This window comes from Astatotilapia calliptera, chromosome 23, assembly GCF_900246225.1.
Source record: "Astatotilapia calliptera chromosome 23, fAstCal1.2, whole genome shotgun sequence".
NCBI classification, from domain to species: domain Eukaryota; kingdom Metazoa; phylum Chordata; class Actinopteri; order Cichliformes; family Cichlidae; genus Astatotilapia; species Astatotilapia calliptera.
Genome location: NC_039323.1, coordinates 28,350,161 through 28,362,949, shown reverse-complemented (window position 1 = coordinate 28,362,949; position 12,789 = coordinate 28,350,161). Strand labels below are relative to the sequence as shown.

The 12,789-nt window shown below is 43.3% G+C and overlaps 1 protein-coding gene across 12 annotated transcripts; it reads left to right on the top strand.

Moving 5' to 3' along the window:
* The first annotated feature begins 1,644 nt into the window (after window positions 1-1,644).
* On the top strand, window positions 1,645-10,208 carry LOC113016385 (uncharacterized). 12 transcript variants are annotated; one of them, XM_026159191.1, is made up of 6 exons: window positions 1,645-1,663; window positions 6,814-7,263; window positions 7,781-7,980; window positions 9,132-9,391; window positions 9,589-9,899; window positions 9,982-10,208. In XM_026159191.1, exons 2-6 carry the CDS (start codon window positions 7,090-7,092, stop codon window positions 10,102-10,104), a joined length of 1,068 nt encoding a protein of 355 aa, XP_026014976.1. In that variant the 5' UTR covers window positions 1,645-1,663; window positions 6,814-7,089; the 3' UTR covers window positions 10,105-10,208. The 12 variants fall into 12 exon arrangements, with proteins under 12 accessions (XP_026014976.1, XP_026014974.1, XP_026014973.1 ...); XM_026159189.1 differs by lacking the exon at window positions 1,645-1,663 and adding an exon at window positions 6,668-6,722; XM_026159188.1 differs by lacking the exon at window positions 1,645-1,663 and adding an exon at window positions 6,677-6,731.
* The last annotated feature ends 2,581 nt before the right edge of the window (window positions 10,209-12,789 follow it).

Here is a 12,789-nt window from a genome sequence, read left to right as displayed (position 1 = left end):
TGATGAGCGGAGAATGGAGAGCCGGAATGAAGGCAGAGAGATGCGGGGATTGCCAATGCTGGGCAGACACTGTGCGATTTTTTTCAGTCGCGCGATTCAGCTCCTGCTCAAACTGTACGGTTGACTCGCAGGGGTTAGAAGTTCATAGGTCACGATGCAGGGTCTCACACTATACGGCCCGATGCTCTGATGCGACCTGAGTGCTCACACTGTGCGTACATAAAATGAAGGTTATAACAGAAATTCTGTCGCTCGCTCTCCCTCTCTGTCTTTCACTCACACAGACATGCACACCACCACCATCAACTTTGCTAAATTGCTAATGAAAAACATTGATCAGGCAGCTGTGATTGAGCAGCAATGTAAATCCAACTATTTTCACGGTTGTTGTCGTCGTGATAATTTTGTGAGGCCACATCGAAAAGGCTCGGATGAGCTTTCCAAAGTTCTACAAGTTGTGCCTCCATCGCTTATGTCCAGATCACACGCTGCACAGCTGTGCTGCGCCGTCTTTTTCGCTGACATTTGCGTTTGCGCGTGCGCAGTGTGACAAACTGCGGTGACACCCTCACGACCAAGCGATTGATGATTGGGAGCTGGTCGTGAGGTGTTAATCGCGTCTCGTTACCCCACGTATACTATACGATGCACGACGCACGATGAAGGCCAAAATCGGGCCGATCGCCAAAACGGTCGCACGACTCAAAAATCGGCTCAAAATGGGCCAAAAATCGCACAGTGTCTGCCCAGCATAACACAGACAGAGCGACGACAAGCAGAAGTCAACACACTATGGCTGTATCCCAATTCAGGGTCTGCAGCCTTAAAGTACGCAGCCTTAACGATCCTCAAGGGCCGCGTACTCAAAGACCGCTAAGGCCGGAAGTGCGAGGCTTGTGAAATGGGACGGTCTAGCCTCCGTTGCGCTGCCCAGGTTGCCCAGCAACCATGATACTAACAGCTGGAAACGTTTCATACAGCTTTGTTTGACAGAAATGAAGGAGAAAATCTTTTGTTCATTTGTTTGTTTCTACATGAGCTTTGATCATTCTCTGTAAGATTAAGGTCAGCTATTGAACGGCGTATATTTTAAAGTAAAGGCTTTAAAACCAAGTTAGTACAAACGTCACTAATGTCACATAACTTTGCCGACATGTGGCCAACAGTAATGGTTTAATGTTCTTCGTTATTAAACATTTGCACATAAATAAGTGTCATGATATTCAGTACTTACTTAAAGTTTACTCTTCGGCCGCCCCTCATCCGCCGTTTTTTCGGCAAAATTATCCACACCCACCGCCGCGCTATGCATTCTGGGATATGTTGGGCCACGAAGTCTACACTGCCACAGCCTTAAAATTCAGGGAAATGAAGGACGCATTTGAGGGCCGCATTTCGAGTAGCCTTCGAATTGGGACAGCCTTCGGCGCGCCACTGTGACGTAATCGGCTTTAAAATGCGTACTTGAAGGCTGCAGACCCTGAATTGGGATACAGCCTATAAATACAAACCAGGTAAAGAGGAAATGACATGCAGGGGTGGACACAGCTGGAACTAATGGGCATAACGAGACACAGACCTTCAAAGTAAATCAGGAAATTCACTGTGTTTTAAAAACATAAAAAACTCAGAGACACGAACAGAACACCGGAAGAGAACACAGGTAGGGATAACAGAAACACTAAACACAAGACCCAAACCCTAAGAACTCATACAAAAACAGAAGAAACTAGAAAATAATAACAATAAACTCAAAACACTGGGTCAGCGACCATGACAGTCACTTATACCTATACAGTGCTTAACAATATTACTAGACGTCCTTGTCAGATCACCTAAAACTAACTTTTCTGTTCAAGTATGAAAGTAATTTGGCATCTTAATCAAAAAGTAATAGTAATGTGCTTTACTGGGGTGTTTTTTCTGCTTTTTTTGTAAAACAGTACATTCAAAAATTCATTCTTAACAACAATTATATTTTAGCATTAGAAATATCCTGTCAATTTAACAGCTTGAACATACCGGTGGATTAATCATCACAAAAAGTAATTAATAATTACCAATACTGTTAATTTAGTTCAGCTGTATGATAGACCTTTAATCTGGTGGTTGTCTATTAAATTCGTTAAGCACTGCATACCTTACAGTTATGTTACTGTATTTTTGTGTCTGTGTCATTGTCAGACTACTTAAAAAGAGTGCCGTCACTGTGATAGTTTGTATTATTCAAATTTTCCATTCATTTTATATCGCTTATCCATGCTTCTCAATGTTTTTTTACATTTTGTTTCTCCTGCAGCATCGAAAATATTATGGAATATGTTCCTGGGTATCGCATCAAGTTAGAAATTCTAGTATTCTAACAACCCCTACTGCTTAGTTCTGGCCAGCACCATAAAGCAGAAGGGAAAACTTAGCAGTTATCTGGTGAATATCTTGGAAGATTTAGTTGGAAAGCGCCAAGCGGACAGACTCGTGAATCCAAATCTAGATCGCCCAAATGTTGCCAAAGTGCTCACACAAGGAGCCTCTATGCTGTTCAGTAGTCCTCGTCAGATGGTCAAAGATGAAGACCAGCAAGACTTTGGCACCAACATACTAGAGAAACACATGAATATATCCACACATGCAGTGCTTATTGGTATTTTTGTCAGTTACTACAGTCAAAATACCCTACAGAGTTAGGGTGCAAAGCCAGATGAAGTTGAAGTCCTAAAAACTAATACAGAAAGAAGTGTTTAACCAAATGGAGCTTTTTCATTTCTTTGAGAGGAAAAAAATCATCAAGTTTGCAGTCTTTTTGAGCGAGATCCTCTTTTAAATATCAAAATCAGCATTTTTAGCCATTACTTTTAAAAGTAAAGAGAAGAAAATTTATGAGGTGAAAAAAACTGTTCTGATTAATGACAATCTTTAAGAATATTTGTATTAAACTTATGAGAATATCTGTATGAAACTGGAAACTAAAACGCTGACTTAATCATTGATAGAGAAGTTTCATGCACCCTTTGGCAGCAGCCTGTATTCATCTGTGGCGACTGCAGCTTGTTAGCAACCTTGCAGCAGCTGGGGATTTGGTGTCTTGCTCAAGGACACTTCAGCATCCCAGACAGTATGTTCAGTGTGGCGCCTTGTTTTGACAGACAAGTCTGTTTATCCACTGGGCACCCGGTGCCACTCTACACTGTTTTACCATTCTAGCAACTTGAAAAGTGTCAGGGAAGAACAGATTTCTTTTCATACTCTGGCCTTCCTCACTTTTAGGTGACAGCTGCTGAGTTGGCACATGTGCGTCAGGCTCTTAAGCACAATCTTAGCCACGACAGCAGCGCTGACGGTGCACAGACACAGAGGACACTCAGTGGATCTTTGTGACTCTTTGTGATCGGCAAAAAGATATCAAGTGGAAGGACCAAAGCAAAAGCAATTTTCAGGAGCTGAGGGGAATATATTGAGGTCAAGTGAACTTCATTTTTTCCCCACATTCCCTTTACATGATGTCTGGTCTCTAACACATTCATTATATCTGAACAGCTGCCTCATAACAGCTCCAGGAATTGTCCTGCATACTGATTTCCTGAGGTCGTGTGATGTATTCATGCAATACCCATGTCACATGTGACAAGTGTATAGTGGTGGGGTAGACTCAGCTGGTGGTAATCTCAAAATAAAAGCTAAAAATAAAAAATGTAAACCAAACGGCTGTGTTTGCCTGACTGTCTCAGCTTCTGTTTCTTTGTCTGACTGAGATAAAGCAAAGACACGGGCCTCTCGCTCAGTCTGCTGGATAGGACAATGGGTTCTCTATGATTAGAAGTACAACTGACGAAATCTAACCTTTAATGTCAGCAGTGCCACATCTAATAATAGTAAAGCAGTCCAAACAAATGTGTTTAGAAGCTCCATCAGTAAAGTCACAGAGGAAAACAACCACCAGGCTTTCAAAAAGAAATCAAAACCCCAATAATTGCTCACATCCTGAGCTGTTGGGAGCTTTTTATCATAGGCGTTTAGCTATCCTTGAAGAGCGCTGAAGAGCCCTCCACGTGTCCCTTCCACTCCGCACCCAAACACTCTCAAAGACAGAACGACAGCGAGAGTCAAAAAGGTAAAAATGTGTTCGGATGCGTGATTTTACATGCCCCGCTTTAATGTCTGTCTACAGTTCTGCAAAAGGCATCTCGCTCTCTGGGTTTATTGACCGGTTCCTTTCTGCCTCAGCTGCAGTGACCATCAGATCAGCCATCCTTTGCTTCACAGTTTATGAACTTCAAAGCTGTGCAGCCAGAAGTGAACAGATGATGGACTGCAGGGACATTAAAGAGAGATAGCAACACAGCTAGGGCTCTGCTAGCTCTTTAATTCCAAATGAGGGGGATGACAAGGCATCCTGTGAGTGGAACGTATGGGTGGTAGTAAATAAATCAGAGCAACAGCATACTGAGGCACAAGACCCTGCGATGCTATGTGAGTAATAAGTAGGAGGAATTGATCAATATATGCATTCACAGGAAGGTTAGAAAAAGAGTTTGTGTGTGTCTTTTAGCGTTTTGGCTGCTGAGTTTTGAGGGTGTTGGATATTTATAGCTACAGATTCAGAAGAGGAGGTGAGTGTTATTTGTCAAAATAACATTTTGTCAGAAACAGAATTACTACTCCTTGGTCTAAAAGTTAGATACAGCATACTACCACATGCTGGAGGTGTTTGCAAGCTAAAAATATGTGTCATAAACAGACTTTTTACCAGTCTAGTTTGATATTTTGGGAAATACTTTGTTGCCTTTTTGCCAAACACATTAATGCGGCAATTCTCTGTTAGCGAGTTAGCGCGGATTGCCCTGTGCATGGGGCTGCACGGCACTAACGCGTTAACGAGCTAACAGCGCTGATGCAGCTTCTGGAAGTGCCAAAAACTGCAGTTTCTTTGTCCAGCTGGAAAAAAAATTATTTAAATAATTTTATAGATAATTTCATTAGAACTTTATGATGGGTACATTTTTATAGCTCCTTATTTAAGTTATATCAAGACTTAGTTATGCATGACTGAGAGCGCAGCCACACTGAGCAACAGAGTGGGTGCTAACTAAAGAGCCTCACCTCAGCACTACATTTGGTGGTGATGCCTTTTGGATATATTTATGCATAATCTTAGATATTATTATATCGCTTGATATGCAGCTATTTCCACCAGCAGACCACTGAAAAAGAAATTCTAGTATCATTCTATTTATAAAAGTCCACTAACCAACTGGTGATTTCACACAGGCTGCATGAATCTTTTGTAACGCATTTATACAATGTTTTTTTTTTCCCAAAGATTAAATGCTATGCTCATGCTCCAACAGCAACCCAGCAAGTTAACACATCCAATTTATTCTAACTAAAAGAAAGTGTTTTCATAAAACATGATGCATGGGAGATATTTAAAATCCCATTACCACAAAACCTCTTTGATAATAAAACTGGGTTACTCAGGGGACAAAGAAGAGATAGATTTTATAAATATAACTAATAAACACATCCCACATTTAGCGTTTAGGCACTTCGACACCAAAGGTTTGAATGTGTAATTTCCTCCTTTATTTTAGGTTGAATAAATTTACTTTGTCTTGAGATCTTGATTGCTAATTTCAGCCAGACAATTGGAATTGGGGCCTTTTGCATACATCTGTATGATGTCTGTAACAGTTTGTGCCAGCGTGATGAATTTAATGAGTTTAGTCTTTGTGGAGAAAGATGACCTTCTAAAATGACACTGCCAGATAAAAAGACCATGTTTCTGCTCTAACAAAATAACAGCAAATGTCGTCCCCTGGATCTGCAACTCTCTGATTTCAGCTGAGTCTGATTTAAGATGATATCTTCCACACATCCGCTGAAGTGCACCACAACAACCAGCCGAGCACAGTAAAAAAAAGAAAAAGAAAAAAACGGTTAGACAGCAAGGGTAGTGTCTATTGTCAGCAATTGACTACTTGCTCTGAAATAGCAGAAAATTTACATCACGCTTGAAATGAAGCGATGCAAAGGAGCAAAAGGTCCTCTCACATCCCTCTTCACGATGCTTGTGTTTGCAGCGCTCATCAGCATTATGATCGAATCAAGAGCGAAGGAGCGAGGAATTAAACAGTGCTTTTATCTGCTCTAATGTGAACTGCAAATATGAGCGGTAACCCAGAGCTACTGCTAAGGCCAGAGGCATTTCATGCTACATTATTTTATGAGGCTACATTATAAAAACAAAATCATGCCTTTTTCACTGCAAATATTCTCTCGCTGTGTTAGCAGTTGTTGCCCCAGACAGAGTTAGACTCTTACATCCTGTGGTCGTTGTTCTAAAAGTCGTCACTCTTGTTATGTAAAACTGTTTTTTTTTCTTCTTCTTTTTACAGTTATGGAAATAATGTTGATCGCACGATGTAGCAGCTACAGAACAATGATGCTAACTGCATGATGTAGACTGGCTCCAAATAAAACTCACCTTCAAACAATTCTGTGTCATGGCCCTGTGCCTTCCCGGCTAGCCCAGTCTGGCTACAAGTGTTTTTACCTCTATTGTCCCTTCTCTCTTCCCTCTTGTGCTCTGTGCACCACCGGGGCGGAGTTCACTGTGGACTCCCGCCCCTGGCTCCCGCACCTGCAAGCAATCTCCTGTGATCAGCGCTCACTCTAGCTCTGTACTTAAGGCGGCAACTGGAGGTGCCTCGTTGCTGGATTATTGTGTAACTCTTGTTAGTGTTCCGTTGATTCTCTTGCCTCTTCGAGTAAAGACCCGTGAGCTATTCTCATGTTGTTCTCCTGTCTCTGTGCTAGATGCTATCCGCCTGCCTGAGGACTTTCCACCCCTGCTTGGTTGAGAGTTGGGTGAGTCAGTGTGGTCCGAGCTGGACGAAGAATCCCTGGGAGGAGGAGTATGTGTGTTGGTGTTTTCTCTAAAACTTCCCTCGTGACCCTTGGAACCCCCTGGACCCGTTTCCCTGCACTTGTAGATATCGCACTTGGTGACTGTAGAAAATAAACTACCTACTCTTGTGATTTCAGTCTGTGCTAGTCCTTCCTGTGCCCGTGACAGAATAATCCAGCCACGAAATGGACTCCACAGACTCAACACCTGCTGCGGCAACCACGATCTCTCTGGAGGGAATAGTGCAATGTCACAAACAGATGTTAATTCAACTCAGCGGGGAAGTGGCAGCACTGACCCAGGCTCTCGCCCAACATATTCTGCTGCCGGAAAGCCCGCCTCCCATGGCATCTTCGCAGGTAACTCTCACTGCTGTCGCTATGCCTGCTGCCACAGCCACTCAGGCATCTGGCGTCATAGCCCCATTTTCACTAGATTAACTGTTACCCACACCTGAGACGTTTTCTGGGGAACTGGGGGAATGTGCGGGATTCTTAACACAGTGTACTATGCTGTTCAAACAGTTGCCAAATATGTTCACTAGCGACGGGGTTAAAATTGCGTCCCTGACCCAGTTGCTTCGTGATCGAGCTTTGACCTGGGCTCAGGCTCTGCTGCAGGCCAGCCCTGAAATTTCTTATGATGACTTTCTGGCCCGTTTCAAGGCAGTATTTGATAAGGGCTCCAGTGCGGAGGCTGCCGGCCACCGTTTGATCAACCTAAGACAAGGTAGTGGCTGACTATTCGATTGATTTTTGGACCCTGACTGTGCAAGCTAATTGGGGCTCTGAGGCTCTAAGAACCACTCTGTTAAATAATGTCAACGAGGAGCTTAAAGATGAAATAATGATGCGTGAAATCCCTTCCTCTCTGGAGGTGCTTATGTCACTATGCATCCAGGTGGATGACTGCCTACGGGCGCGCCGAGCCTCACGGAAACAGTCGTTTCGGGAACTTCCAGTATCGAGGGAGGACCAGCCTGAGTCACAGGAAGCCCAGAGTGTCAGGGAGGATGAGGGGGAACAGCCAATGCAGCTAGGTCACTCGTGGCTCTCGCTGGCTGAACAACAGCAGGGGTGAGTGTTTAAATTGTGGCCGTAAAGGTCATTTCATCTGCGCCTGTCCTGCGCTGGCAAAAGGGCCAGTAATTGAGAGGGTACTGGTGGGCGACCTGTCTGGCAAACACCCTCTTCCATGTTTGTTGCTGGCCGCTACACTCACTTTTCGGACTGAGTCATATTCTCTCTCCGCTCTGGTAGATTCAGGAGCGGAACAAAACTTTATTGATTCCTCACTAGTTGCTAAGCTCCACATTCACACCAAGCCTCTGCCAAATCCTCAGCCTTATTCGGTCAACGTTTGCCAGACATAACTCTTGTCACCTTACCTATCGCCCTCACCCTCTCCGGCAATCACACAGAGAACATTAGCTTTTGTGTTTTCAAGGCTCCTGTCACCCCCCCACGTGTTAGGCTACCCATGGCTAATGCAACATAACCCACACATTGATTGGCAAAAGGAGCAGATTACGGGATGGAGCACTGAATGCCATATGAACTGCTTTCGGGCTGCCACTCCACCTGTGCCTTCCTCCTCCCCACGGGAGCCTTCTCTGTCCATGGATCTGTCATCGGTGCGTCGTATCTATCATGATCTAGCAGCAGTGTTCAGTAAAAATAAAGCACTGTCTCTCCCACCTCACCGGCCCTACGATTGCGCCACTGACCTCCTCCCAGGGGCTCCCTTGCCCTCTGCCCGTCTCTATAGCCTCACCCAGCCTGAGAGGGAGGCCATTGAAAAATATATCACTGACTCTCTGGCTGCAGGCATTATCCGCCCGTCGTCATCTCCTGTGGGGGCAGGTTTCTTTTTTGTAGAAAAAAAGACAAGACTCCGGCCATGCATAGATTTCCGTGGGCTTAACAAAATCACTGTAAAAAAACAAATACCCCCTACCGCTTCTGACATCGGCCTTTGAACTGCTTCAGGGGGCCACCGTGTTTAGCAAGCTCGACCTCTGTAATGCCTACCACTTTGTGAGAATTCGTGAGGGAGACGAATGGAAGACAGCGTTCAACACACCCCTTGGGCATTTTGAATATCTGGTGATGCCCTTCGGATTTACCAATGCCCCAACAGTATTCCAAGCTCTTGTTAATGATGCGCTGAGAGATTTCATTAATCAATGTGCCTTTGTTTATCTGGATGATATTCTCATTTTCTCCAGGTCCCAGGCAGAACACAAGGTCCATGTCCGACAGATACTTCAACGACTCCTGGAGAACAGACCGTTCGTGAAGGGTGATAAATGTAAATTCCATGTCAACACTGTGGCTTTCCAGGGTTACATCATCGCTCGGGGAGATCTGAAGCCTGACCCGGAGAAGGTTTGGGTCATTGTGCACTGGCCTCGGCCCCCCAACCGTCTCCAGCTCCAGCGCTTCCTTGGATTCGCCAATTTCTATCGGCGCTTCATTATAGACTTCAGTAAGATCACTTTACCACTCACCAAACTCACCTATCCAAAAAACCCTTTCAGTGGGACCCGGCTACTCAGGAAGCTTTCGACCTACTGAAAAATAAGTTTGCCACTGCTCCTATCCTCCGTCAGCCTAACCTCCAGCAGCAGTTCGTGCACATGGCTTGGCACAAAGGTTAGTCTCTCCTCTGGCTTTCATCCACAGAACAATGGACAAGCAGAGAGAACAAACAGGAACTCGAAGCAGCCCTGCGGTGCATAGTCTCCCACAACCAAACCACCTGGTACGAGCATAGTCATGGCCCTGTGCCTTCCCGGCTAGCCCAGTCTGGCTACAAGTGTTTTTACCTCTATTGTCCCTTCTCACTTCCCTCTCGTGCTCTGCGCACCACCGGGGCGGAGTTCACTGTGGACTCCCGCACCTGCAAGCAATCTCCTGTGATCAGCGCTCACTCTAGCTCAGTACTTAAGGCGGCAACTGGAGGTGCCTCGTTGCTGGATTATTGTGTAACTCTTGTTAGTGTTCCGTCGATTCTCTAGCCTCTTCGAGTAAAGACCCGTGAGCTATTCTCATGTTGTTCTCCTGTCTCTGTGCTAGATGCTATCCGCCTGCCTGAGGACTTTCCACCCCTGCTTGGTTGAGAGTTGGGTGAGTCAGTGTGGCCCGAGCTGGACGAAGAATCCCTGGGAGGAGGAGTATGTGTGTTGGTGTTTTCTCTAAAACTTCCCTCGTGACCCTTGGAACCCCCTGGACCTGTTTCCCTACACTTGTAGATATAGGAATTGGTGACTCTGGAAAATAAACTACCTACTGTTGTGATTTCAGTCTGTGATAGTCCTTCCTGTGCCGGTGACATTCTGTCTGTCAACATATGAAAAAGTTGAAGGTGCACAACCTAGCAATGGGAAAAGAGCGCTTTTGTTTGTTTTCCTGTTTTTGCCCAGCGTCTATTAGCAATTTGCTCAGATAGCTGAAATGGTAGATGCCCAAACAGCTGGATTAACTGTGGAAAAACTACCCAGCAAAAGGGAAAAGAGTGCAATTGTCAGACATGCTCACTTAATAAAGAGAGCCCCAGGAGTTGAGGGCCTGCTTTATTACGAGGCTGATGTTTCAGTCTTATGCAAGGAAGTGTTTTAATATGAAAAGCTATCCCATCTTTGGATGGGGAGACTGATAAAGCAAGTATTACTGCTTAAAAAGTGAAATTTACTGTTTGAAAAATGCAAGCGTTAGAGCTTAATCTTCTCTCAAATATTAACCTGTGTCTTGTTTGTGTGGGGAGCAGCCAGGCTGGGTCATATTAGAATGAAATAAAATTCTTATCTTACACTTATAAACTTGTTCAGGTTAGAGACCAGATTAGAAGTTTGCTCAGGTCTTTCTATGGGATATGAGGGATTTACTTCTGAACATTTCTGAACACTGACTCGAAACACAAGTAAAAGGTAAAAATTTTAAAATGTACTCTATACTAGTTAAAGATTTAAATTGTTGACAATATGTCATGTATATTATTTTAGTCTTTGGAAAATGTCTGAAATGTCTTCTTTTTAACACATTTACTAAATATCAAGGTATTGGCCGACTTGAACAAGATGTGGAGACAATGTTATTTTGTTTTCGTACAGTTTTCGTCAATTTTTTTTTTGGATGAAAACCAGATGATAACTAAATAAAAATACTGGCCCTTAGACTTTTAGTAGATCAATTTGAAACTCCTAAATAGCCTCATTCTCGAGTTATCACAAACTTGGGTTTCCATGCCAACCCACTGCCCGTCTGTACACCCGATGGTGTGATGACAATACCCCACCAGCTTTTTATGTCTAAGGAGTAATAAAAACGAATGCATGAGGACAAAATCTATCATGAATGTACTATTTCATCAACAAATAAAAACAGATGAAAATGCTGTGTCGAGATGAAATCCAATCAGAACTAATTAACTTGTGTCGAAGGACGGGACAAGTTTGGAAGTGATCCAGTCAGCAGTAATCTTCATGTGCAGCAGGATCAGATGCGCACATTTGCTCTGTCATCGAGAATCACGGTCAGTTCGAGGGAGGACTCTCTGTTTCTCATGAGAATGCAACAAAATATCAACGCTGGGGAGGAAGAGAAGAGCAGACATATGGACACATTTCACATTTAATATCAGGGTAAGGAAGAGGATTTGTAAACCAAAAAACTTTTACACTTTATATTTTAGTCGACTAAATCAGCTTTATATTTAGTCTATGATCATCTTATGGTATTGTCGTCTGAAGCTCGACTAAAACTAAAAAAACATTAAGATGCTTAAATTATGACTTAAACCAAATCAGTCTGTTTGCTTTCATCATAATAGTGGAGATGCATTTTCTGATTTTTTTGTAAATATGACTTGCTAATTCATATTTTCTAAGATCTTTCATTGATATTTACGGTCAAAAATCTAATTTCCTTCAGTGTAAAATATATTAAGTATAAAATCACTGATTTTATTTAAATTACTCCCAAACTGCAGGATTTTCTCTCACATTAAAAAGCAAAAAAAAAAAAATTACACTGAAAATAAAAATAAATGCTCCACTATTAAAATAATAGTGGAAATAACAAATACAAACTGAAAAGGAAACGCTGCATCGGCCTTTATGCAATCATATTGTACCTAGGGCTGAACGATATATCGCATTTGCGATAATATCGCGACATGATCAAGTGCAATTTTCTAACCGCAAAGGCTGCGATTATACTCTGGACATGTCCAAATTCATGGGCTGCATCCTCCTGAGGCCGCATTTGTAGACCGATTACGTCACAGCGACGCGCCGAAGGCTGTCCAAATTACTACCATATCCCAGAATTCATAGCGCAGCCCAGCCAAACTCCAGTTTCCAGCAATGGCGGCCGCTACTAAGTTTTAAAATTACTCATACTAATCTTTCTGGGTCACAAAATAAACTTTTAACATATTTTCAGGCGAGAAAGTAGTTGTGTAAACATCAAATATCTGCTCGGTTTATCAAGATATCCCATATTTGCGAAAGTGCTTCGACGTTTTCAGAGGCGTCTGCTACCCACCAGCTCGACAGCTAGCCGGGAGCTCGAGGGTTACTGATGCGGCCGAGAACGGCACAACTCCCGGCACATCATTTTCAGATCACCGCGGAGTTTCGCTGCTCGGGTTAAACGTAATATATAAGTCACTTAGACAACCTAAAAATGTTATTGTTGGGCTTTTTTCAGTGTTTTGTTTGTTCGTGAGTAAATCGGTTTGGCTGAGATTAAAGTTATTAGATTAGATAAAATAAAACTTAATTAATCCCCCGGGTGGGTTCCTCCTTGGTTTTCACACAGCTGACTAAACGTCAAACAGAAAACTTATTAAACAGAAGTATGAGACAGTCGAGAATTTACACC

What these genes read in the sequence shown, in the direction of transcription:
- LOC113016385 (XM_026159191.1), top strand. Translation starts at nt 7,090, where the DNA reads ATGGACTCCACAGACTCAACACCTGCTGCGGCAACCACGATCTCTCTG. An exon ending in CTGGCTGAACAACAGCAGGG is followed by an intron (nt 7,981 to 9,131) that starts GTGAGTGTTTAA and finishes CATTTTCTCCAG; the next exon opens with GTCCCAGGCAGAACACAAGG. An exon ending in GCGCTTCATTATAGACTTCA is followed by an intron (nt 9,392 to 9,588) that starts GTAAGATCACTT and finishes TTTCATCCACAG; the next exon opens with AACAATGGACAAGCAGAGAG.